Source organism: Sinohyriopsis cumingii, chromosome 5, assembly GCF_028554795.1.
Source record: "Sinohyriopsis cumingii isolate HCF-2022 chromosome 5, ASM2855479v2, whole genome shotgun sequence".
NCBI lineage: Eukaryota > Metazoa > Mollusca > Bivalvia > Unionida > Unionidae > Sinohyriopsis > Sinohyriopsis cumingii.
The window spans coordinates 31726013-31752668 of record NC_142965.1 but is presented as its reverse complement, the minus strand read 5'-3'; the positions used below and the strand labels follow the sequence as shown (position 1 = coordinate 31752668).

The window sequence follows — 26656 nt, the reverse complement described above, 5'->3', positions numbered from 1 at the left end:
CATCAACAATTCATGAAGGCTTTCGTTAAAGTTTTTATTTTGCATATAGTTTATAAGCTCCCAGATTACTTCTCATCATACTAGGGATGAATCAATAAGAATCTCAAAGAATTTATTCTGCAATATGCTGACTTGCCACTTTGGCACCGGGGTCAATGCTCGTTCAAAGAAAATATACAAGAAGGTTCTGGATACATTTCTTTCATTTACTTATTAACATATTTCCTAAACTCCTTCGTGGATTTAGGGCGATTCATCAAGATATGTCCATTCATTTTGCAGTGTTCTTCCTCCCCCTTTGACCATGGATTCAAGATAGCAGTCATATAACATTTTCCAAACGTCTTTATGGATTATATACACATTTGGGATGAACCAGTATGAAGCTAAGGCAATTTGTTCTGCGAAGCACTTATGTGTTGTTCGTCCCTATGACCTTGGGATGAATGTCAAAGTCACAGAAAAATTGCCAATGCCTTTTATTTAGTTAAGTTCTCTTGCATTTCCTTTTGTTGAAGTAGCAGGGAATACCAACAGACAAGAGCAGTTTCTTTAGGTCGCCATTTCCCATTGACACTTGTATAAGCCCAGTTATAATCTACTATTGACTTTCAATTAATTCTACTTATTTCTGTCCAGCTGTTCTTGTGGAATTTCCATATTTGGTCCAACATTACTGATGGATAACCATTTTAGTCACACAGTGCGCATTCATTCTATTCAAATCCACAATGTTCTTGAAACTTTGTATCCCATCGCAAGAATCCAAATTAGCATGAGATCATAGCTGCATGGTTATGGAAGGATGCATTCTACATGCCGTCATTGTAGAAAATATGAACTATTTGATATGAAAGAGCCGCGTCATCTTAGAAATTAAGATCACTCTTGAGGTCTCCACTACATATATAAGTCTGAATGTTAGGTTCTCACCTTATCAATAATGTATTTTTGGATAAGTTAATTGCAATGAAGTTAATACAGGTTATTCATGAACTCATCTATATTACATGGATAATGTATTAGAGGAAATAAAATTACCACACCTTATGTATATAATTCAGTTATCTCCCTTACACAAGACATAACATTTCAAGAAATAAAAACTCACATTTTCAGTGACTGGTTATGAAAATGAAGAGAAGATTTGTGAAGTATTATATTAGCCCTCAATCTTGATGCAAATGTAAGTAGAAGCAATTTAATAATTTCTCACAGTAAAGTTTACAAGTTGAAAAACTGATAAACTATGCTTTGTTTGGTTCAGGTAAGTCCTGCCTAACTTAAGCCCATTATTGTTAATTTCTTATGTAGAAGAAATATACATTATATGTATCTATATTATCTAAATTATTCACCCTTTTATATTAGATGGAAATGAATACCACTTCACCTGAAATTTGGGTACGTGTAAGGGATGTTATAGCACAGTTACCTTTGGGTTGTCCTTGGACCTATGGTCCTTACCCTTGTCTATTTCAGCAGAGTTCTCTCTCTTAAATGCAATGGAGTACGTGGTTTTGTCCTTGTCAAATTGACAATCTAGCATTGTTTTCTATGACAGTGTGTGACATGCATGCTGAGGTAGGATAGTAAGTATATTTATTTCACAAAACATTAGCATTGAGGTTTATGGAAAAACAACTGGTACGGTGATACCTACCTTGTGTCCTTATAGGTATAACGGTACCAATCGCGCAAGTCCAGGTGGGAAGAGCTTAAGATGTAGGGAACATTGCATTCAAAATTAAAGAACAACACTAGCTGTGATTGGTGCATTATGTAAGAGTTGTACTTTCTGTTAGGCTTTAAAAAAAAAAGTAAAGCCTCTTGGCAACATGTGAGATTATGTTAATTCCTGTCTAGATCATATTTTGTATTTTTTATGATTTTTTTCTGTTGTGACTAGATAACTCTTACCCCTGTCTAGTTCCAGCAGAGTTATCTTTCTTAAATGCAATGGAGTACCTGGTTTTGTCCTTGTCAAATTGACAATCTAGCATTGTTCTCTATGACAGTGTGTGACATGCATGCTGAGGTAGGATAGAAAGTATATTTATTTCACAAAACATTAGCATTGAGGTATGTGGAAAAACAATTGGTACCTTAATGACAGTATATCTAGCCTGGTTCCCGGGCCTTGTTGTATATTCTATATATGTATATTTAAAACTTCTGGAGGAAACCCGTCTATAGTATACGCGCTCTCCTTCTCGGCGTAGAAAAAAAAATCAACTTTGGTAGCTTTAACCGGGAACGTGAAACAACAATTTTGTGTGTGAAGGTACGTGCGTAGAACACTTCGCTGTGAAAGTGTAAACTGCATAATATTCAATGATAAGAAATAGAACTCCATGTATCCTTGTAACAGATAAAATAAAATAAAAATTAGTTTGTCTCTGTTTAGGAGGTTAGTGCAAAACTGATGAGGCGAAATGGCACAGAGTGCTATTTTACTGTAACCGTTTTCCGAGGATGTACATTTTATGCACGTGTTGGATCTTCCTGCAGTGTTACACATAGGTCGTTCCTTACCAGATCACAAATATCCTACCAAGTGACCATTGTCGATTTATGTGTCGTTACCTCAGAATAGGGGGTACAAACAAAATTGTTTAAGAGTGAACTCGCTAGTCACAGGTGCTCGACGCGAGTTTGATGTTAAGAAAAAAATAATAATCTAAAGGAAAAAATCATACAGAGTGACAAAAATACCTTAGATTACCCCGATGACCCGTTCTGACATAGGACCCTCTCTATTATAATATACCTGTGGCTGTAGTATTAACCATTATTTTTATTTAAAAGCTAGCTCAATCAAATTTTGCACACATGTAATGCTAGTAGAAAGAAGCATATGAAAGTTTCTTTTATGATAAATGTCAGAAATGTTAAAAAAAAATTGAATTTTTTTCAAACATCGACTTAATACTGTGTAAGAATTAATTATTTTTGTACCAAAAAGTGGTACCATACCCAGCATTCTTTTTTATTTGTAGAGTTATCAAAACCAAATTTGGAACATTCATAAAGATTGTTTATCTGTTTATAAAATGCTGTTTTTTAAATTTGGACCAAAAATAGATTTTCTAGATTTTTTAATATATTATAGCAATTTGTAACGTCTGTTTTGTTAGTTTGGGGCAAATGAGCTCTAGTCCGAGTTTCCTCTGACCCTTGCCACCCCATTTTTGATATTTGGACGTTTATGTTGGGGTGTAGGGTAAGAGTCAGTTCCCTATCGAAATGTTGGAATTTGCCGACACCATTTGGTATCAGCATGGTGTAGCCACTTACTAGCTGACCTAGCAAACTTTAACGAACTTTCACCAAGATATACCTAGATGAAATCGATAGAAATATGATTTATTTTCTCAGATATTGTAATTAGAGCATTTGTTATATCTTTAATCTGCTGACAGACTAGCCTGAACAATAGCATTGATGCAGTTTGACCTGGAAATCACCATTTGCATTCCAAATCACATGATTACACAAATATCCCAACCTACATGTGAATGACATCAGAGTTCAGATGAGCTAGAGATACAAAATTATAATATGGAGAGATAACCACATAAATGTTGCTTCACATAGACTTTTTGTGAAGGAGCATTTTAATTTATTAAAAGAATGAGAAAATTATGACAAATATTTAAACTTTCATTGTTTCAAAATTTGCAATATTAGTACATGTACTTAACAATCCATGGAAAAAGCGAGCAAATGATATTCAAGACATATAAACAGTCTCTTTGTGTTTGTCTTCATCTTCTTTGACAAAAGTTGTCATTTCATACTAAGCATGTCATTATACAGTCAAACCCACTTATCTCGACCTCGGTTATCTCGACAACCCGCTTATGTCGAGCGTTTTGGTCCGGTCCCGAAAAAATTCTTCTTTGTTATGCTATTTTTTACCCGCTTATCTCGACCTCTGTTAAGTCGATAACCCGGTTATGTCGGGCATAAGTTTCGGTCCGAAGTAACATGTGGACCCGCTTAATTCGACGAAATGCAACTTTTTAACGTCAATCTCACAGAAATTGTACAAGAACGATTCAAAAGCACTTACGTTTTCATACATATGCTCGGCACCGTCGACACTTGCCACAAACAATTTCATTTTTTTAATGCATTCAGCCATTTCACTGTAGCTTGGGATAGTGATAGGCTGATCATCATCATCATCATCATCATCTTGCTTGCATGATTGTATCTGCTTCGTTGTCACCGATTGGATTATTTCCTCATCAGTAAGTTCACCATAGGCATTGGCATCATCATCCACGTGAACATAATTAGAAAATTCATCCCGAGCAATGCCTATGGAGTCCGCAATCTCATCAGCCATCGCTTCAAGACCTATTTCTGATTGAGGCTCTTTAATTTCTTGTGCAATTAAACACTGCTGGTGAAATTCTTCATCAGAAATTTCCGGAAAAATACAATGGAACCAGCAGTTTTGAATGGTTTTCGGCGATACACTGTTCCAAGCTGCACGGGCATACATGATGGCGTCTAGCAGAGTTGGTTTATAGGATCGCTTTTCCTCAACTGCAAGCAAATAATTGCAAACTAAAGCTTTCCGATAATGGATTTTAAAAGCCTGAATTATTCCTTGGTCGAGTGGCTGAAGCTTACTGGTAGCATTGGGAGGAAGAAAATACACTGTGATTGCTTGTAACCCTTCTACACGTGGGTGAGCACGGCAGTTGTCTATTATCAATGCGATCTTTCGTTTTTCAAACTGTAAGTGGCGATCTAACTTGCGTAACCAGCTGGTAAAGATATCACCTGTCATCCAGCTATTTGACTGGAATCATAATTGATACAAACTCGCATTGATGCCTGCAGGGTAAGTAGTCTATTCAACATTAACTTGCTTTAATAAATACTCTTTGTAACCCATGCTAGCCAAAGGAGTGTCATTTGCACTCACAGTCAATGTACATGTACATGTATTTTCAAAAACATTTATTGATCTTTATCTGCGAGATACTGTCATATATTAACCTGGATATAATACAATCTTGGTTATTTTGCACCTAACACCGCGTTATGCGTGAATGGCGGGTGCCTGAAAGCAATCGGTGGATGTTTCTCTCTCACTCTCTCGTTTGTGATTTTCTTTGATCCATTTTTCAATCTGATAACATATTCAAACCTCTGAGTACAACCAAACATGATTTGTTTTTCAATATTCACATCAATTATAAAAATGCGTCGTGTGTTATCTGACATAAGTGATGCACACTACAGTAATGGATGCATACGCTACATGTGATATAAGGAGTTCATAGATATATTTTTTCTTTAATAAATTACTTATGATGATAAAAAAGGAATAAATGATAACAACACCAGGTTAGTTCATTACATTTTATTATCAATTAAGCGTTTTGTTTATTTTATTGTAACATGCAGTGGGAGGGGATTCCAGTAAACACCAGCAAGAGACAGAAGTAATGCTCAAGGACATTTTTAAAATTACCGGTTTTTATGAACCCGGATATCTCGGGACCCGGTTATGTCGACGATTTTTTTACACCCCCGACGTAATCGAGATAACCGGGTTTGACTGTACAAGAAATGCAATATTCAGTAAAACCTGTAAATGGAATTTTGTCTCTTTACAGCAGGATACATAAGTAAGGCATTTTTTTCTTTCCAAAATACTAAATGTGACAGTTACCAACCATGCTAAATACTCTTTTAATTTAAAGATACCCACATACCAAAGGTCAGAATGAAAGTTTCTTTTGACACCACTAAGGCTTCACCTGCTTTAAAAAAAAAATTAAACAGCAATGTAAGTGCAGAATGTTCACAGTAATGTTGATTTGTGTCTTCTCATGCCACACTTACATACAGATTACTGTGACCTTTAACCTTTCATTCTTCCAGGAATATTCAACCAATCAGATGTTATTTGATGCTTAAACATAAAGTCAGTTTTTCAAAATTCCAAATGTCTCAGGTTTGAAATATCAACTTCTGGTTTGCATACACGTGACCCCTCAGTTGAAATCAAAGTAAGTTCTAACACTTTATGGTAATTACACATAAAATCCTTGAAGACATATATTGTTCATTGATTGCACTTCAAAGATGTGCTGAAATTTTCAAAACAATCCGAATCATCAATTCCAGCAGGTTTTTTTAACTTTATGTGACTGCACTACGAGTTTAATGTATCAGGAGTTTATATTGGGTGTTAATTTTAAACAGCCAATGAAAATAAGCATAAGAAATGGCATAATAGAACACCCCTGAGAGGCCAGTCAACATGGACATAAAAGTGATGCTGTTTTTTTTTTTAGTGTAGTAGGAGTTGTGTCCCTTGTTGGTTCATGCTACTTACTGATGTCTCACTGGACATTTTATCTGGAGAATTTTCATCCGACAATGACCTATTGCAGAAAAAAATGAGAATAATTTTACACTGAAGATACAAATAAAATCAAACTAATGATTTTTGTAGAAAGAATGCGAGATTTTGACTGTGGCAATCAGGTTAATTCCTTATACAATTGGTGGCTTTTATACTGAACCAACACTGTCTCCAACCCCTCTTTTTTACATTCATTTTTGACAGCAAAGAGCTATTTTGAATGTTTCCCTGTGACAAGGGAGCTAAAAGAATCAGTATGCGCCTTATGCATGAATAAAGTTCACTAGTACTATAACAAATTAGCTTACTTTTCATCACCCTTCAACCATCTCGATTTTTAGATATTTACCTCTGTAGCAGAGATACGTAAATATGTAAGCCAAGTCGGCTGTTCATTTGCAGCCCAAGTTACGCATTTGATCACCAGTGCTAGTCTAATTGTTGCAGGCAGTCACCAAACAAGCCAACCCATTTTCAAGCCTAACTCGAAGTAAATCTAAACCACATTACAGATTTAGCTTCTGTGTGAATTTGTAAATGCTAGGCTTATGATAATTAGGTTCATGCCTTCTACCCTAAAAATCAGGGAGGTGTCAAAAAACTAAACTGTCCAGTGAGACCTGAGACACATAGTTGAAATTTGGCACAGATATGTATCTTGATCACATCCAAATTTACTGTGCTAGTTAACTGCCCAACTGGTCATATGACTGCTGTTACGAGGGCACAATTTCATATTTTGTGATTTGAGTAAAGTTTCAGCCTTTGGTACAGCTTAACAATCAACTTGATTTAGATGAAATTAATTTGGTACATACTCCAGGATACATGTGACAAAACTCGGATTTCAGACAAGTAGATTTACAAATTTTGATTGGTAGATTGACATATAAACCATAGATTTTGTATCAGCATAAATTTTATATGATTAAAGGGACTGAAAACAAAACTAGCGTTTTTTGCCATAATATATATTCTCTTCATAGTATGAGAAAACAGCAAGCTTTGAACATAAATCAGATTTGCATTCTGATGGCAGTGTTGCAGTAATAATTAATGACTCATTATATTGACAATTAATGAAAGAGTTATTTATCTTATAGTTCACTGCTAAGATTATTTTTAATAGCATTTTTAGTTTCCATCATAAGATCAATGTCTGGTGACCACTGATGGCATCCAATGCGATTATTAAGCTTCATACTTATCAGGCTCTCAATATTTTTCTGTATGAGCATTATAATGTTGTAATGACAGGACAAACTCATGCTGCATAGAAGGTCTAACTACGGTTTTCATGTTGCTTGGTTTGGAAGGTTGCTGTCTACTCTTCCATACTCCTCCATGTTATGTTCTCCCTATGGAGGAAGTTCCTGACTTGGACTTGAGACATATTCGTAAGTCTCGTCTTCAAGGGCTTCTTTCCCTTCAGGGCTGAGATCCAAATATCTGCAGGTTTCATCACATTAATTAAACTTTTAAAAAAATTATTCAGACTTGAAATAAACAATAAAAAAAATACATGATGTATTTATGAATAATTTATCCCCAAATTATTTATGTTATAATACATTGTTGACTGATTAATTTTTTGTTGGGATTGAACTGACTTGTGTAAATGAACACTTCAGAAAGTTTATGAACAAAAAAAATGCCTACCTTTGAACGGCACCATGCAAGCTCAGCATCATTCCAACTTGCCTGCACACGCTTAAATTTTGATATGCAAGCATTCTTTAAACTTGAAATAGTTCCTAGCCATTGGTTTCTTTGCATTGAGAGAAAGGACACATTTTGGCATTTTGCGATGTATGGAACAAAATATGTAAGAGCTGTCCTTAAACATTCCTCTTAAAACATTTTGAACAATACAATAACAAAATCAAAATACTTACTCTAGTGTATCTGCCAAACTAATTTTTGATTGTCTGTCTTCATCTTAACTCTGTCCACCAAAGGTCTGCACTGCTCCGGTGGCCTAGTGGTTAGAGCATACGCCTAGGATGCAGGAGGTCGTGGGTTCGATCCCCGGTCGACTCATAACAAAGACTTACAAAATGGTACTAACAGTTGCCTCGCTTGGCACTCAGCATTAAGAGAATAGTGTTAGGACTGGTCGGCCTGATGTCAGGATAATGTGAATGGGTGGGACATCATGCTACATGTCTGCGGCATGATGCCCGAGTGCTAGACATCACTTTAAATTGTCACACTGCAGACATCGTAGCAATATGACTGAAAAATTGTTAAAGCTACATTAAAAATCCAAATCACACACACACACACACCCAAAGGTCTGCAGCTTTTCATCAAAGGATTATAAGACATTTTTATTACCTTTATTCCTTTATTACATGTAACAACTACAAAAAACATCCTGCATTTTGCTTTAAATTCTGTGAATTCCAAGAATAAGGTAATCTATTACTAGCTTTTTGTGCACACTTATCAACTTTTATTTAACGACTCTGTTTGTTCTGCTGTGCATTATTGCACCAGTCACTGTACTGGTTGTAACACTTCCAGTCCCCAGTAGACAGAGTGGATTTAGAGCGTCTACCTTGGATGCAGGAGGTCGTGGGTTCAATCCCCAGCCAAGTCATACCAAAGACTTACAAAAATGGTACTATGAGATCCCTCTCTTGGCGCTCAGCATTAAGATGTTAGTGTTAGGACTGGTAGGCCTGGTGTCAGGACATTGTGACTGGGTGGGACATCATGCTACATGTTTGCGGCATGATACCCCAGTACTAGACATCTCTATAAACTGCCACATTGCAGACATTGTAGCGATATGACTGAAAAATTGTTAAAGCTATGTTAAAAACCCAAATCACATCACAAAACACAGAGTGGATTATTGCACCAGTCATTGTAATGGTTTAACACTCCCAGTCCCCAGCAGACAGGTTCTGGCTGATTTCTGTAGTGTGTTGAAAGAACACATAAAAATACCCTGTTTGTGTTTTCTTTTTAATAGCATTTTTTTAAAAAATTTTTTAATTTTCAAAAGTTGTAGATCTCAAAAATAAAACAGTAGTGCAGTAGAAGGCTTTTAAAATGGTATTTTTGGCATATTTTCAGTAGAATCTCATATATGAGAATTTTTTTTCAAAGAAAATGATATTTGGTGTTTGTGTTGATCGGGTAGTAGTGTTATCTGAAAATCTGAAGAAAAAATCCATAATGTATGAAAGACCAACTTTAGGAGTGTATATCTCTAAAAACTATCGGAATTATTTAGGAGTGTATATCTCTAAAAACTATCGGAATTATTTAGGAGTGTATATCTCTAAAAACTATCGGTATTTTTGTGAACTCGGATTCAGATTACCAATGTTGCAAATTTAGTAGTATAGTAAGTTTCCGACATAATTTTATACTAAAAATGGATCTGTATGTTTGAAAACCTTTCATTGCAAACCAACAAAATGTGCAAGTGAAAAACTATACCATTCCTCCCCACTTCAGTAGGCCATAACTTTGTTATTAATTTTTTTTACCAGAATTTTGCATGCAGCCATCATTTACATACACGTACACCTAGAAAAGATTTCATGAAACATGGAGATGGTCACCTGGGGATCACTTGGTGACATGGCATGGAATGACTCGTGTAAGCATTGACAAAATCATTACCAGTATAAATGAAGGTGCATGCTGCTATTATATACTTAAATGCTGGATGTTATAGCCAATACTAGATGACTGGTATAATTTAACTTTCCGATATTTTTCTAGCATTGTTTATGCTTTTTCAATGGCAACTTCACATAATTTCTTTGGTGCCAAGTGCAGAGCTGCATATGAGCCTCACATACATGTGACTGTCCAACAGACAGTTGTTAATGCATCCAGTTTTGATAAAGAAAACAGAACATCAAAGAGACAGATTTGTTGAATAAATCATGGAAAAGACATTTCCTTAGGTCCCCAATGAGAAAACAATGGAATATTATTAATTTTATGCACTCAGACTTGTTCCTAGACTTTGTCATTTTAGCTGAAGTGTTATAATGTCAGTTGCTTGTGAGAAAGGCTTCTCATCACATAATCGTATTAAGATAAAGTTCTATGGACATTTAAAACAAGAAACTAGTGAAATAGTTGAGGGTGAAGGAGAAAGTGCCAGAACTTAAGAATTGTTAGCCTAAATCTGCTGTGGAAAAGTTTGTCCGTCATTTTAAGGAAAAATGAGTATGTTGTGCTGTGTTAAAGATGAAAGAAAGTGATTGGAATGCTGCAATTTGTTTCCAATGTCTTAGCAAATTTATTAATTTGAAATGGAATTAAACTACTTAAATACGTTAATATAAAACAGAAACTGTAATCTCTTGCTTGATTCCTTCCCAGTGCACATAAAAAGAGTAGCAAAGTAATGCCATTGATAACTGTTATACGTGTAATCGCAATTATCACTGTTCTAAGTTGCTTTATGATAACTGGTCGGTCCAAAATAAAAATGCTGCCAATCTGACATCCAATATCACCAACATGGTGGCCATCTTCAAAATCTTGTTATCATAACTCAATCTGAATACAGAGTCCCATTGATTTGTAGTTTTCAACAGAATACTTCTTACAATGTCCAGTTGGTGTTAAATGAAATCCAATATGGCCACCACACAGCAGTCATCTTGAAAATCATGTTATCGCTACTTCTTCTGGATGCAGATATGTCCATCGTCCCAAATTGGGCATTAATGTCCCAAATTGCTGAGCCTGTTCATGAATCATGCTGCTCTAGACAACAATAAAAAAATTCCTATAAAAAAAATAAACAAAAAACAATTTGGTGAAGTTAAAGCCATATGAGAGTACTTTCAAGTCTTTCCTGGTAATTTGTAACATATTATCAGTTTCTGGCATATAATGTGAGAGTGTTTTGGTCCTTTCTGGACTTTTCAAGTTATTTGATACATTAGATGAGTTTCTGTCATAAGATTTGCTATTATAATCAGAATAATTTTTTTCAGTCATTTCCAGTAATTCGTGTCATTCGATCATCTTCATGCCATCATGAAACACTTCAATTCACTTGATTTGTATTTTCTTTGTGATGTACAGAGTTTTTGTTTTCTTTTTATTTTAGTTAACATTTCTTCAATATTTGGGTTTATTTGTGAACTATAATCATCAGTGTTTTTATAAATCTTTTGTATCTTGATTTTAAAATGTTGGACAGTGATTGTAAGCCCACCCTAGTTGCCATGAAATGATACTGGAAAAGGAGCTCTGGCAAAGTTTTAAAAAGCCAGGAGCAGTTTGGAACAAAATTAAAAGAATACAAAGAGCTATGTACTGTAAATAGTGTTATATATATTGTTGTAACATCTTTTTATGATTTTATCATTCTTCTGGCTTCCACGTGGAATTTTTCTTTGCTGCAGTAAATGTCCCTAATCTTTTGATAGAATAAATAATAAATAATTTGCCTCTTTTCCCTGGTTTGCAGTGGATGGTTATATTGACATGAGGTTTTCACTAAAAGATTTAAATGTGATGTCTAGTTGGTCCTAAATGAAAATGGTACCAATCTGAAGTTCAGTATGACCACCAAAGCAGCCATCTTGAAAATCATGTTACTGCTACTCCTGATTGGCGAGTCATCTTAAAAATATTATCTCTGCTAGTCCCAAATGGACGGCTTTATCAACATGGGGTGTTTATTATTAGTCTTCTTATGATACATAGTTGGTCCTAAATGAAATGGTGCCAGTCATACATCCAATATGGCTGCCACAACAGCTGTCTTCGAAATCTTTTTATGTTTGATTACTACTTCCCCAGAATGGATGATCATTATGACATGGGGTTCTCACCAAAAGACTTCAGATGTTTACTTTGTCCTAAATGAAAATAGTTCCAAGTTTACATCTAAAATATATTCACAATAGCTAATTTGAAACATTTTTTATCACTCAAGAATATCAAAGATGGTTTCAGCACTCGGCAGTTCGATTAAAGAAATAATCTTATCTTGAATTCAAAGAAATTCTTTTTTATCAGTAGAATATGGAGGGGCACTTGTTGTTGTTATTATTATTATTAGTATTATTATTATTATTATTGATATTATTATTATTATTCATTTAAATCACTATATATCACTTTTTGCCCCGAGTGGCCGAGTGGTCTAAAGCGCTCACCGTTACGGATCACTGCCATCTCACCTCTGTCTGCGTGGGTTCGAGTCTCGGATTCGGCCAATGTGGATATGTGAGAAAGCTTGCCAGTAGCTTCTCGAGGGTCGGTGGTTCTTTCCGGGGATTTCCCGGTTTCTTCCTCCACCATTAATACTGGCCGCCATGTATAGCCTATCGCGTGCTGAAAAATGGCGTTAAACCCTACAACAACAACAACATATATCACTTTTTGTTTCATGTTAAAAATTTACCAGGTCTCTCTGCTTATTATTTCTGTCCTCCCTCAGGGAAAAGTGACCTTTTGTATTTGGAACCATTGGTGGTCTCTGGTCCATTTAATGTTTCATCTTTTTACAGTTGTTTCCAACTGATGTGGGTTGTAGTGCCATACAGAGCTCAAGATGAGGAAAAGGGATCACTCTACAGCAAGTAGTTGCCATGTCCAGGAGGCTTGTGATGAATGGCTGACAACTAGGAATAAAAGCAAAGTATTTATTTTTATTATTTTTTTAAAATATTTTTATTAAAATTGTATTTGTATGTTTTTATTGAAATTTTATTTGTATGTTTTTATTGAAATTTTATTTGTATGTTTTTATTGAAATTTTATATGTATGTTTTTATTGAATGTTTCTGTATCAGTAATGTTTATTCTTTCTCTCACTTAGCATGAATAATTGATATGATGTACATTAGATCTTTGACATTGTTTCTTTTCTGATGAATTATTTTATTTTCACTCCAGGTATCGTCATTGGCTTGTTTAGGCTAGTGTGTCTTGTATTGTCCTGCTAAAAGCTCTTATTTAATGTATCTAACTTTCAAATTTTCAAATCTTCCTCACTTCTTAAAATTAGTGTACTGTCACCAGACTTGGTGGATGGCTTGCATTGATAGTATTGAAGAAATGTATCAATTCTGGGGTCAGGAGTCAAGGTCATTGACTAAAAGAAGCAGAATTGTTTCTCCAGCATAACTTGAGTTCTCAACAATCTACAACTTGTAGATGACTTGCACTTTGAGTAAGGAAGAATTTTTTTTTATTTTGGGGTCAAAATGTGTGTCTGTGTGTTTTGGGATTTTTAACAAAGCTTAAACAATTTTTCAGTCATATCACTATGATGTCTACAGTGTGGCAGTTTATAGTGGTGTCAGGATAATGTGACTGGGTGGGACATCATGCTACGTGTCTGCGGCATGATGCCCCAGTGCTAGACATCACTGTAAACTGCCACACTGCAGACATCGTAGTGATATGACTGAAAAATTGTTAAAGCTACGTTAAAAATCCTAATCACATACACACCAGATGTTTATGCCTCTAAAGTATAAATATAATGGGACCATAAACTGCATTCAGTCATACAGGTCAGTACTATTTCAGTAATTGGTGTCATTTTTTAGAAATTAATTACACATACCATTAAACGGTAATCATTCACTTTTTTTAAATCTTCATACATTCATGTTCCTGGTCATTATTTGCACACCCCAATAATACATATGGCAAAAATCAATATTAAAGTGCTTCAGGATCATCCTAAAGGTATGACCCTACACAAACAGGATTGAATGTCACATAATGTGATTGTCACAATGTTACATGTTAATATGAATTCATACTATTTATTATGATAGACCTTATGTTCTCCTTTTTTTTGACTCAGTCTAGTACCTAGCCACCATTTTAAAAGTCCATAGTATTCAGTATTTGTTTAATGACAGTATTTAGGTGACATTTTTCTAGGTTCAGTGCATTTAACAATCATGACTTTGGTTAAACTATATTAGTAATACATTTTAGTTGAACAATTTAATTTAATTTTAGTAAATATGTCAACATGACTGTGTTGTTATACATTTTATGCTTATTCAACAGTCATTTGTATGCCCCAAATTATTGTGTAGAAAATAATTTTGCGTTTTTACATGGATTTGTGTTCACAAATGGTAGACATGTTCACATGAGGTGAATGTTTACAAATCTTTAGGTCATTTTCCTCAAATCACTATTTTCCAGAGTTTTTTTGTGTTTTTTTGAGAAATGAAGACAAAACGATATAGTGATCACATCAGGTCAGTAAAGTCAGCCACAATTTGGTGCATTTGATCAAAAGTGGCATACACTAAATCTTGGCAGACATTATTGAGCTGATATGATCACTATATCGTTTTGTCTTCATTCTTCAGTACATTTTTTTAGTGCTATGCTCCAAAACAAATTTGTTCCAAACCTTGCTCAGGCAAGTGACTTTAAAAACAAGCGCAAGCCCTGAATTATATTCCACTAGCCATGACTCCAATTATGCGCCAGAGGGCTTTTTTTTCTCACTGTTGTTTTAACACAATGTTGAAACTGCAGTCCTATGGAAACAGATAAATTAAAATCCTGTCAAATTGACTCATGTTTATTTGCCTCTCAAAATATTTCACATAAAGCAATGTTGTCCTCCGGGTCCTGATGTCAGCCATTGTGTAACTGCTCCATTATTCAAAGAAGCTTCAAATTCAGACCCAGGGCAAGTTTCTTTAAAAAAATGTACTTGTCCTGACTTAAAACCCATTTGTTGGACAAGGGCATATTTTTACTATTATTTTGACACACCCACCAGATTTAGAAAAATTATTGAGTCTGCCGTTATATTTGTGATATTGATCAGTGGTCCCACATTCACATTCTACTGAAGAGAAGCTTAGAACTAATGAGGTTTCCAACAATTTCATAATTTCTGCTTACTCAGGTGTTAAATTCTGATTGATTATGGCATACACCTCTGCTTTTATGATTTCTGACTGCTTTGCCTTCAAATCAATGTATATATAGTCTATATTGCATCATGATCCATATGTAGGGATAAGTAGTCAGGGACCTCAAAGTAATTTCATTTTCTGAAAACTGCAGAAATCCCCACATTTCTATATCAAAGTTGAAAAAAGAAATGTATTCAGAAAAGCATTAATCTTTTTTACATCAATGAGTAAAACAGTAGTTTCAAGTTCGTAGTTAGTTTGTAGGATAATGCAGCAAAAGCTATCTTGAGAGACAACTGCTATGAAAGACCACCAGTCTTGAGAGACCATATTGTCCTTGCACAGATTTATTGATTATTATGAACTATCATGAGGGACCACCTGTATTGAGAGACCACTATTTTTTGGCAGAAGGAGTGATCTTTCAAGGCAGGTTTACTGCATTGTGGATGATTCACTGTTACCACAAACACTCGCTCCATATCAGTAAAATCAACAGCTACCAACTCTTTGACTTAAATGGATATTAATATATAATGTAATGATCTCAGCCCCTTTAGGGTGAAAAAGCATTGTATTGGGGGCTTTTATAAGCCCCTAATGTCCTAGCTTATCTTAATTGTCCGATAGTCACGATGGTATTACTCAAGGGAATATTTTAGTTCACATGTGTTCTAGAAACCCTCTGGACTCTGGTGAAAAGATTTGTCATGCCCTAGACATTAAATTGCAGTGATTTTCTGTAACCCTTTGTCACCAATCTGAACGCTCGTTATCAAAAATTCCCTGTTGTCAGAAAGTATGTCTAGTTTAATTGGACATTTCAAGTGAAGCTTCCCATAATTGACTATTTAGTAGTTGTGACTTCATTAATCTGTCTGCTTCAGAAAATGTGCAACTGAAATTTTGTACAATGATTGAAGCTTGTGACATGCAAACTGAACATCATGTCTTGGAAACACATCAAGTATTACAATGACTTTAACAAATGTCTTTGGGATTAATAAACAAGAAACTCCTCAGTAGAACCTTATATTATCTGTTGTGTTGAAGTTGTATAGTAAAATGAATGTAACAAAAAATGGTTTTAAATTTTTACTTCAGTGTATGTCTACTCTCTGACAGGAAGCTGTTACATCCATGAATAATAGATGACAGGAAGCTGTGCTATTTATGACTAATTGCTGACAGGAAGCTGTTTTGTTCATTGCTAATAGCTGACAGGATGCTGTGTTCCTTATGGCTAATAGCTGACAGGAAGCTGTATTGTACATTCAGTGTACATAGTAGTTGATATGACACCATCCAAGAATTACAGCTGACAGGAGGCCGTGTTCAGAAATAATTGACTGGAAACTGTATTCTCTATGATGAACAGTTAATCCATTTTGTCATGTATAACAGCTAACAGACAGCTGTATTGTTTGTGAGCTTATTAGAGGCTGTATTTGTGAATATGTGGCTGGCTGGAAGCTGTCTTGTCTGAATAATTATAAGAGCTGATCAGAGACTATATTCTCTATGAATCTTGACTGACTTGAAGCTGTATTGTCCAGAAATAATAGCTAACAGAAAACTATAGAGGTCCCACTTCAGCTTATTGTTTGGAGGGGAGTTTATATTTCTTTCTATTAGGTGATTTGGTTATAAAAGATGCATGCTATCACCAATGTTTTTCATTTTTACACAAATATTCTTATCTCTTTTTTAGATACAACCTCGAGTTGTTCCTCATAAAAAGCATCCCAGTGCTTTCAGACATCGACAGAATTTCACTGCCTCCACATTAATGCTGACACAAAGCCCGCCACCTACACAACTGAAGACCTGTACAAAACAGTCTAGCATTCTCTCTTTCTTCCGGTCATCAGGTAATAAGACCATGCATAGCATATCCTTGACCATTCATTTTCAGGGCTGCAAACCTCTTTACAGTTGTATTAAGCTTACTCTGAAATGTCTGTTTTTCTTTGCGTGCGATGAAGGGAAGGGTTGTTATGTATTCAGAATTTATATATTTTCTAATGTACTTATGTTTCAGTGCCTTTTTTTTTACGCAATTTGAACTTTACTTTACCAGAGCCTAGATAACTACAGTGGTGAAGCCATTTGCTCTGCATTTCTGCAGATCTAGGTTCAATCACAGTATTTGGAATTTGATTTAATTTATGGTTGCCAGCATATAGTTGGTGGGTATTTTAAGATTGCCATTTTCCCATCACCTAGGCTACCTAACAACTGAAGCTGAATCTTTAAAAGTACACCTCATCCATGTCATTTTCCCATCATATAGGCTACTAACAACTGAACCTGAATCTTTAAAAGAGGTTTTCATGATAAGCCAAACCAAACAGGCTTCATAAATGTCTGCTGTGGCATACGTAAGAGTGTGAGATAGCAAAGGAAACAACTTTTATTTAATAATGGAGTGTTGTGCTTGCAATTTTTTTTTAGTCATGAGAATTATAATTGCCATTGTCAAATATCCATCAAACAGATCCAATATTGATGGATATATGAAATGAAAAGTCAGTCAATTTGTGTCAAAGTTTTAATTTAGGTCAATTTGATGTGCAGCACTTACAGTTTAATTTATCGGTCAAATTAGAGTTGCTTCCTGTTTAAGGTCAGAATACATGTTTCTGTGGTAACCCAGCACTATGAAGCTGAAGCTTTAGAACTAAAATTATACTCTAATCAGCTGGAGCAAAACTGGTCAATATTTGTGCACTGTTTAATTCTGCACAAGAGTGATTTGATCCATCACCAAATACTAGTATACAACAATGATTAAGTACAACACTGTATCATCCGTACTAATACAAAAGTCAGCACATGACAGTTACATGGTCCTTAAATACTACATCAAAATCAAACAAAACAAAATTTAAATTACCCCACACCCTAGAAATATTTTAAATATATAACTAGATTTTGAAGAACAATCCAGAGCAGTCTGAAGCCAAATACATTGGCTGCTTTCTTTGTGATTTTATTGAGAAATTATGTTGACACTACACACAGATGTTACTGTGATGTTGGCACCTTTAATATATTGTAATCAGCAGAGATAATCTGCTTGTGTCATTGTGCCAAAGCGAGGCTCAAAATGAATGCTTATCCACTATCCCGTGATTAGTGGCTTTGCTGACAGATCGCAAAAATCCAGCTGTCACTAATGTTGGAGCAGTCAGAATTACTGCCCTTTGCTATCATAACAGTTAACAGGTGGTTTGTATCAGATGTTTCAAATAAAATTTGAACTGGCATTCTCTTTAATGATTACTTTAATTTTTTTTATTGTGTTAGTTGAGTATATCTACCAACATCTTGCACTTTATGATGTACAATAATTACACTAGTTTCAGGTGGACAAGTGTCAAACCGCTAATCTACTATATGATGTAACTTAGTGTGATTATTGTCCTTCATGCCTGTGGAGCTATCCTGGTCAAGGCTTGAAAATAGTGTTGATGGATGGCAGGTTCAGGACCTGTCACCCTCTGAGGGAACCACATCCAACATGTGTATAAACAGGTCCAAGTTGCTTTAACTGTTGTGAGGAACATTAAATTCCATACAGAAGCATAGCTACGGGTATGAGATTTATCAAATGAATAAAGTAGTTATTTTTAAGCAATGCAGTTTCCTTTCTTTACCAATCTGAATAAAATGTCCAGTAGTTTTAAATGGTCTTTGTTTTCACTGTCACTGGAATCTAGAAGTCAAATCAAAATGTTTAACATGATAAAAACTGAAACGGATGTATACATCGTGTAGTGTAGTCTCAAAGACTGGCAATTCAGAGTCACTTTCCAGATTCTAACTATCTGTTTTTGTCAGTAAGCTCATTCAGCCTTGGTCCATTGCACAAAAGGGTCAAGTGTCTTTCTCTCTGTGTTGAAAGCAACCATTTTGTTATTACTATATCTGCATTGAAGTTTCCAGTATCTGGGCCCTCTGACATGATCAGTAGTTGGTTATATAAAGAAATTCACCTCAGATTTGTTCTCAGACTGGTTTAAATATAGTTAGCAGTTGAAAATCTGCTTTCACATGCACTGGTAGAGGGAGAAATGGTGAATAAATACTCTAGCAATTTTGCTATAACAGATGAACTAAACTGTCTCCTTTAAAGGGGTCTGTACACTGGCAGGATTTGACTTAATCGCAGTGGTCTTACAGGCAGTTTCAGAGATAACCAGTCTATGTCCAGGATTGTGTCTTTTTCTTCCTATACAAAATATTCCAGTTCCAGTCAACATGGATTTCAACTTCTTCCTAAAACTGAAAATCTGGAGCTCTGTCTTGGAGGATGTCCTGAGATTCCTGAATCTTTCCTGGATGAAATTGATGGAATTGTTAATCATCAGGAAACAGTCCCTAAAATCACTGCAGACCAATGATACTTAGGCAGACATTCAAACAACACAAACTTCAGTCTCAGTTGTCAGTAGATACTCCAGTGGAAAATGCTTTGATGCTTCAAACATGTTGAACACAACATTTTTCCTGACTCCCCATCAACCCACTACCAGTTTGTTTTCAGGTGTGATTTAATTGTGCGAACAGTGTTTGTCATACTCTCCGCCCTTATTTGTCTTATTCTTTTCTTGCGGGGGGGGGGGGTCATTTTATTTTATTTTTGGGTACCTGCAGGTTTTTGGATTTCTGTTGGATGAGAAGCCAAAGTTAAGGAGAATCATGACTTGTACTGATCATCTGTTATGTTCATTGGAGCGAAACCATTTGTTGCAGGTTGGTTCATGTTTTAATGCTGTAGTCAGTGGCTAATTCAACCTTACCATATAGGACCAGTCATACAATATGCATGAATACATTTTTTATTACCAGCCATTACATCAGACATCTGAAGTCGCTTTGAATGAGATAAGACTTTCAGTCTGGGGACTTTGATATTTATGTGGAAGGGCACTAGAATTTAGATGTAAAATAGCACTGGCTTGCACACTTTTCTATACACATTCCAGTCTGAGTGAGCTTAGAATAACATTGCCTATACATAATTTTACATATATATTTGCTGATAGTATAAACTTTTGTTTAAGAAACAAACAAAAAATCTGATACTGCAGGGGAATACTTTTAATTTTCCATTTTTCGGGATAAGTTGGAGGTCCAATGGGCTTATGACAAATTTATCTCTTGGACTTGACTGGGAAACTGCAGTTCCTGGACCTCAGACTTACTGCCATTTTCAGGCCCTGACTGGTGTACTGGCACAAATGCTGATTTCGTTACTGATGATAACAAAAGTTGTGGAGTGCCAGGCTAGTACTGACTAACTGAGAAAGATTGAATTTGCCAACTTACAAATAATTCAGAATTATACTGAAACATGTGTTATGTTATTTATGTTATTTTTAAGAGTTATTCAGTGCATTGTAGAATGACAATTGTATATATTTGGAAACATTTGCAAGTTGTACAGCCAACAACAAATTGCCAGAAATTAGGTGATGACATGAGACAGCAGGACTACAAACATAAATGAGAGAACAGACCAAAAGTACCAGAAATGCTGAGCAGTGAATATGAATGGCTTAAATATGACTCAGGAAAAGCTGTGATGTGCACTTTTGGCACTGAGTATTCAGAGAAATAAAAAAGTATATGGTGCACTTCATCCATTGATGGGTGTAAAAACTTTCATAACTCTTCCCTGGAATTGCACAATACAAGTTTCTAAACATAATGGCAGAGGAATCATGAAATAAAAACAGAAGGCTGTTTCCTCAGAAGCAGTGCAAATTATGGCATCTTTGAATAGATGCATCTTCAAGCTTGAACGTGAACTTTAAGCTTTTGTTTGCATTTCATTAATGTTAAGTAAATAGGTGTTGTCTTTTTGCCTTTATGATAAAAAAAATGGGATCCACACCTTTTTACATTACAAGTGATTGCCAAGTTAGCTAAAATGAGGAAGTAGGGTACTTAACAACATAGTACATTGCATCCTTTGTGTTAAGTTGTTTATTACAGCTATACAGTAGGTGAGTACATGGCACACTGCATCCTTTGTGTAATACTGTTCTTGATAGAAATACAAGACATGGGTACTTAGCACACTGCATCCTTTGCATAATGCTGTTCGTGGCAGAAATGCAGGAGATGAGTATTTAGCACACTGCATCTTTTGCATAACACTTTTTATGGTAGAAATACAAGAGATGAGTACTTAGAACACTGCATCCTTTGTGTAATGCTGTTCATGGCAGAAATGCGGGAGATGAGTACTTAGCACACTGCATCTTTTGCATAACACTTTTTATGGTAGAAATACAGGAGATGAGTACTTAGAACATTGCATCCTTTGTGTAATGCTGTTCATGGCAGAAATGCAGGAGATGAGTACTTAGCACACTGGATCTTTTGCATAACACTTTTTATGGTAGAAATACAAGAGATGAGTACTTGGCACACTGCATCCTTTGTGTAATGCTGTTCATGGCAGAAATACAAGAGATGAGTACTTAGCACACTGCATCCTTTGTGTAATGCTGTTCATGGCAGAAATACAAGAGATGAGTACTTATCACACTGCATCCTTTGCATAATGCTGTTCATGGCAGAAATACAAGAGATGAGTACTTAGCACACTGCATCTTTTGCATAACACTTTTTATGGAAGAAATACAAGAGATGAGTACATAGCACTAGACACTGGAACATTTGTGTAACAGTGTTTATGGGAGCTATACAAGAGATGCACTCATAGCACTAACACACTGCAGCCTTTGTGGTACACTGTTCATGGCAGCCGAACAAGAGGTGAGTACTTAGCACACTGCAGTGTTTGTGTTACACTGTTCATTGGTGCCATACAAGAGATGAGTAAGTACTAAGTCCATTGCATCCTCCATGTAACAATGTTCATGTGAGTCATGCAAGAGGTGAGTGTTATGAATGAGAACATATAATATTTTAGTATGTTCTTTCATGCCTGTATTTTAACGTACTCCTCCTGCCTCCAGAAACAACCCCAACCCCATCTGATCATGTGAAACAAAATTAAAATGTATTCTCAACAGCAAAAATTTATGCATAATAAATTAAGTTGGAACATTTAAAGAAAATTTAATCAAACTAATAGGATTTATATCTATGTCTATTATTAGTATATTTAGTGGCTTTATATTTGGAACCAAACATTGCACTAGTATATTGAGTGCTTTATATTTGGAACCAAACCTTGTACTAGTATTTTGAGTAGCTTTATGTTTATAACCAAACCTTGTACTACTATATTGAATGGCTTTATATTTATAACCAAACCTTGTACTACTATATTGAGTGGCTTTATATTTATAACCAAATCTTGTATTAGTATATTGAGTGGCTTCGTATTTATAACCAAACCTTTTACTAGTATTTTGAGTGGCTTTATATTTGCAACCAAACTTTGTAATAGTATATTGAGTATCTTTATTTTTGTAACCAAACCCTTTACTAGTATATTGAGTGGCTTTATATTTATAACCAAATCTTGTACTAGTATATTGAGTGGCTTTATATTTATAACCAAACCTTGTACTGGTATTTTGAGTGGCATTATATTTATAACCAAACCTTGTACTGGTATATTGAATGTCTTTATATTTGTAACCAGACCTTGTACTAGTATATTGAATGGCTTTATATTTGTAACCAAACCTTGTACTAGTATATTGAGTGGCTTTATATTTATAACCAAACCTTGTACTGGTATATTGAATGGCTTTATATTTGTAACCAGACCTTGTACTGGTATATTGAATGGCTTTATATTTGTAACCAGACCTTGTACTGGTATATTGAATGGCTTTATATTTATAACCAAACCTTGTACTGGTATTTTGAGTGGCATTATATTTATAACCAAATCTTGTACTAGTATATTGAGTGGCTTTATATTCATAACCAAACCTTGTACTGGTATATTGAATGGCTTTATATTTGTAACCAGACCTTGTACTAGTATATTGAGAGGCTTTATATTTGTAACCAAACCTTGTACTAGTATATTGAGTGGCTTTATATTTGTAACCAAACCTTGTACTAGTATATTGAGTGGCTTTATATTTGTAACCAAACCTTGTACTAGTATATAAGAACTTTGACTTTTTTCACACAGTCATATAAATTAATACTCCCAAGGATTCTTTAAGTCTATACCTGATTCTGTAAACTTCAGTTAGTGATAATATAATTCTTTCTCATAGGCAGGACAAATGCTACTGATGACAGAGGAACATATGAACCTGGCCCCCATTCTAGTATCGGTAGAGATGAATTCAGTGTGTCAGATTGTGAAGATTGTTCTTCAGCATGTACAGGTGATCAGGGTCTACCATCACTGAGTCCAGGTGAACAGAACCTGCACAGATCAATGGTTTTTACAGATGATATAGTGCACCCTGAACCTGGAAGAGAAGATGACACTGACATTCCAGACCCCAAGAAAAGATTACATATGGAAAGGGTCTCATCAAAAATGTACGATTGCCAAGAAACGATGGAGTTTATTGCTAGCAATTCAGTTAGCAAGGGAAGTAAATACATGTACAACACAGGCATTGGTGGTCCAAACAATGAATCACAGAGTGCTGAAATAGACATTAGTGGACCTAACAATGAATCACAGAGTACCAAAATAGACATTAATGGACCTAACAATGAATCACAGAGTGCTAAAATAGACAGTAATGGACCTAACAATGAATCACAGAGTATTGACATAGACATTATTGGACCTCACAATAAATCACAGAGTGCTGACATAGACAGTAATGGACCTTACAATGACTCACCCAGTTTTGACATAGACAGTGATTATTTTGATCAACCCCGGTCTTCAAAATCTCACTATGTGCAGCCAAAGAAGGAAAGACCACAGAAGAATGTAAATATGGATAGAACAGTTTCTCATTCTGTAGACACTTTGAACAATTTTTGTGATGACCATCCTGGTTATTTTGACTACAGTTTAGAAAGTTCTTACAGTAGTTTAGAAATTATTACTAACAGTGTTGACACTGTCAATAATAAGCAGTTAGAACTAATTGGTTCTGTTGATTCTAACATTCATAATACACAGGCAAACAGCCATTCAATGATGGAAGGAAAGTGTTCTGGTTCAAAGAAACAAAACTCTCTGCAGTCAGATAGTCTCTCTCTCAACTGGAGTCAGTCTGACAAAGTACAAAAGCGGAATTTATTCAAAGAAACAGAAAATTCATCTGATTCTATCAGTGATATTTTACCTAGGTTTACATGTCAACTAGATGGTCATGACAGTCCTAGAATATACACCAGAGATGAATTTCAATTTAAATCTAGGGACAGTTTGGATAAACATGATAGCATCCATTTAGACTCGGAGTTTACACTTCACTTCCAGAGAGAGAAGTATGATAGAAGAGAAAGACTATCACGACTCGTTGCACTGCAGCCTAGTGTAAGCTGTAGCAGCATAGAATTTTCATTTGAGAATGATAGTCAGTATTGACAAAAAACATGCAGCTCTTGGCACTGTTTGGTACATTTCAGTCACCTGATTTTGCTGATCTGTATCGAATTGTCAAGTTACAGTCGAACTGCCATATTTTTCATCTTGTTAGCCTGTGATTGGTGAGAAATAAGTACTAGTACAGATCCAGACCTTCATGATGTGCGGTGGGGGTCCGGTTACTAGAGACGGACATAATGCATTTAATTATAGACACAAATAATGTCAGAGTGTTGTTTGGAATCCTTTTTATGACTTTAGGCCAGATTCCCAGGGGAAAAATATCGGCCATTATTTTGCAAAACGTAATCAATTTTGATATCAGAAGCAATCTACAATAGTGTCTGGCCTGATCCTGATGTATGCAATCAAAACAGAGTGCAGTCCAGATTCTATTATGGGATGTACCATTGTAGGATTTGCACCAGTTTTTAAAAAATCATGTCAGAAAATCAACAGAAAGCCTAAAATCATGCATTACATTTTAAAAATCCTACCTTGCTTTTTTAATTAAATCACTTCTTGGTTTTAAAAATCTGCCTTTTTTTTTGGCACATCTGACTATAATGCCAAGTGAGCTTAAGGTATGTCTTTGCCTCAGCCGTATCTGTCCATCGGTATTTCCTTTTCACCACTCAGGAGTCCATGTTTCTGATCTGATTTCAATCAAACTTGGAATATAGGCTTATATCATTAGGATCTCAGACGACTTTGATAATGAGCTAAATCCTGTATATTAATTAGCTGATCTTGCATCAGGTTGGCTAATATTGCTACCATATTGGATGACATTTCTGATTTTGATCAAACTTGGAATATAGGCTTATGTCATTAAGATCTCTGATAAGTTTGATAATGAGTGAGATCATTCCATACTAATAAGGTGATCTTGCATCTGATTGGCTAGATTTTTTTATTGAATTTTGATCAGATTTGGAATATATGCTTGTATCATCAAAATCTCAGATGTTATCAATAACTAATAAGATCCACTTATATTAATGAGATGATCTGGCTGAGTTTGTTGCCATGTTTGGAGGCCATATTTGTAATCTGATTTTGATCCAACATGGAATCAAATGCTTATATCACAGAGACCTTGTGATAATGATTGAAATCAATGCATATTAATGAGTTAATCTTATTACCACACCATATGTGTGATCGGATTAGGATCTGACTTGGAATATTTGCTTCTGTCATCAAGATCTTAGGCTGTTTCAGATGTGAGGGAGATTGATGCATATTAATGAGGTGATCATATACCTGATTGGGCTTATTGATGCATATTAATGAGGTGGTCATGCACCTGATTGGGCTTGATGCATATTAATGAGGTGATCATGCACCTGATTGGGCTTGTTGATGCATATTAATGAGGTGATCATGCACCTGATTGGGCTTGTTGATGCATATTAATGAGGTGATCATGCACCTGATTGGGCTTGTTGATGCATATTAATGAGGTGATCATGCACCTGATTGGGCTTATTACCACTCATGAAGTCACATGTTTATCCATTGTATTTATTATAATCATCATCTTGGATGAAGTAGATTATGAGCAAAAAACTGCATACTAATTATACCTTATATTCAGTTGTCCCTCTCTTATAAGGCCACCCTTCTGTTGCAGGAAAGTGCCTATATGAGAGGGTGGCTTTTCTAAAGGGGATCACATGTAATAATTGTATGAAAAGCATACGTATTTTTAGATGTTTAGAATTTTAATTTAAAAATGAAAGACATGTTATAAAATCGGTGTAATAAAACTTACATTAGTGTTATTTGAAATAATTATGAATGATCATCAATGGGGTCCGTAACCTCGTTGTCAATAAAATCATGGTACAAACA

At 35.3% G+C, this 26656-nt stretch overlaps 1 protein-coding gene across 2 annotated transcripts; it reads left to right on the top strand.

Moving 5' to 3' along the window:
* Nucleotides 1–2221: 2221 nt before the first annotated feature.
* On the top strand, nucleotides 2222–26656 carry LOC149798886 (uncharacterized). Of its 2 annotated transcripts, XM_089957808.1 has the most exons (5): nucleotides 2226–2284; nucleotides 9901–10010; nucleotides 12898–13028; nucleotides 17003–17162; nucleotides 23514–26656. In XM_089957808.1, exons 3-5 carry the CDS (start codon nucleotides 12942–12944, stop codon nucleotides 24797–24799), a joined length of 1533 nt encoding a protein of 510 aa, XP_089813934.1. In that variant the 5' UTR covers nucleotides 2226–2284; nucleotides 9901–10010; nucleotides 12898–12941; the 3' UTR covers nucleotides 24800–26656. The 2 variants fall into 2 exon arrangements, with proteins under 2 accessions (XP_089813933.1, XP_089813934.1); XM_089957807.1 differs by lacking the exon at nucleotides 9901–10010 and having other exon boundaries at nucleotides 2222–2284.

Excerpts from the sequence above, each read along its gene's own strand:
- LOC149798886 (XM_089957807.1), top strand. The coding sequence starts at position 12,942 with ATGAGGAAAAGGGATCACTCTACAGCAAGTAGTTGCCATGTCCAGGAG. Across the intron at positions 13,029-17,002 it reads CAACTAGGAATAAAAGCAAA|ATACAACCTCGAGTTGTTCC; the intron begins GTATTTATTTTT and ends TCTCTTTTTTAG. Across the intron at positions 17,163-23,513 it reads CTCTTTCTTCCGGTCATCAG|GCAGGACAAATGCTACTGAT; the intron begins GTAATAAGACCA and ends TCTTTCTCATAG.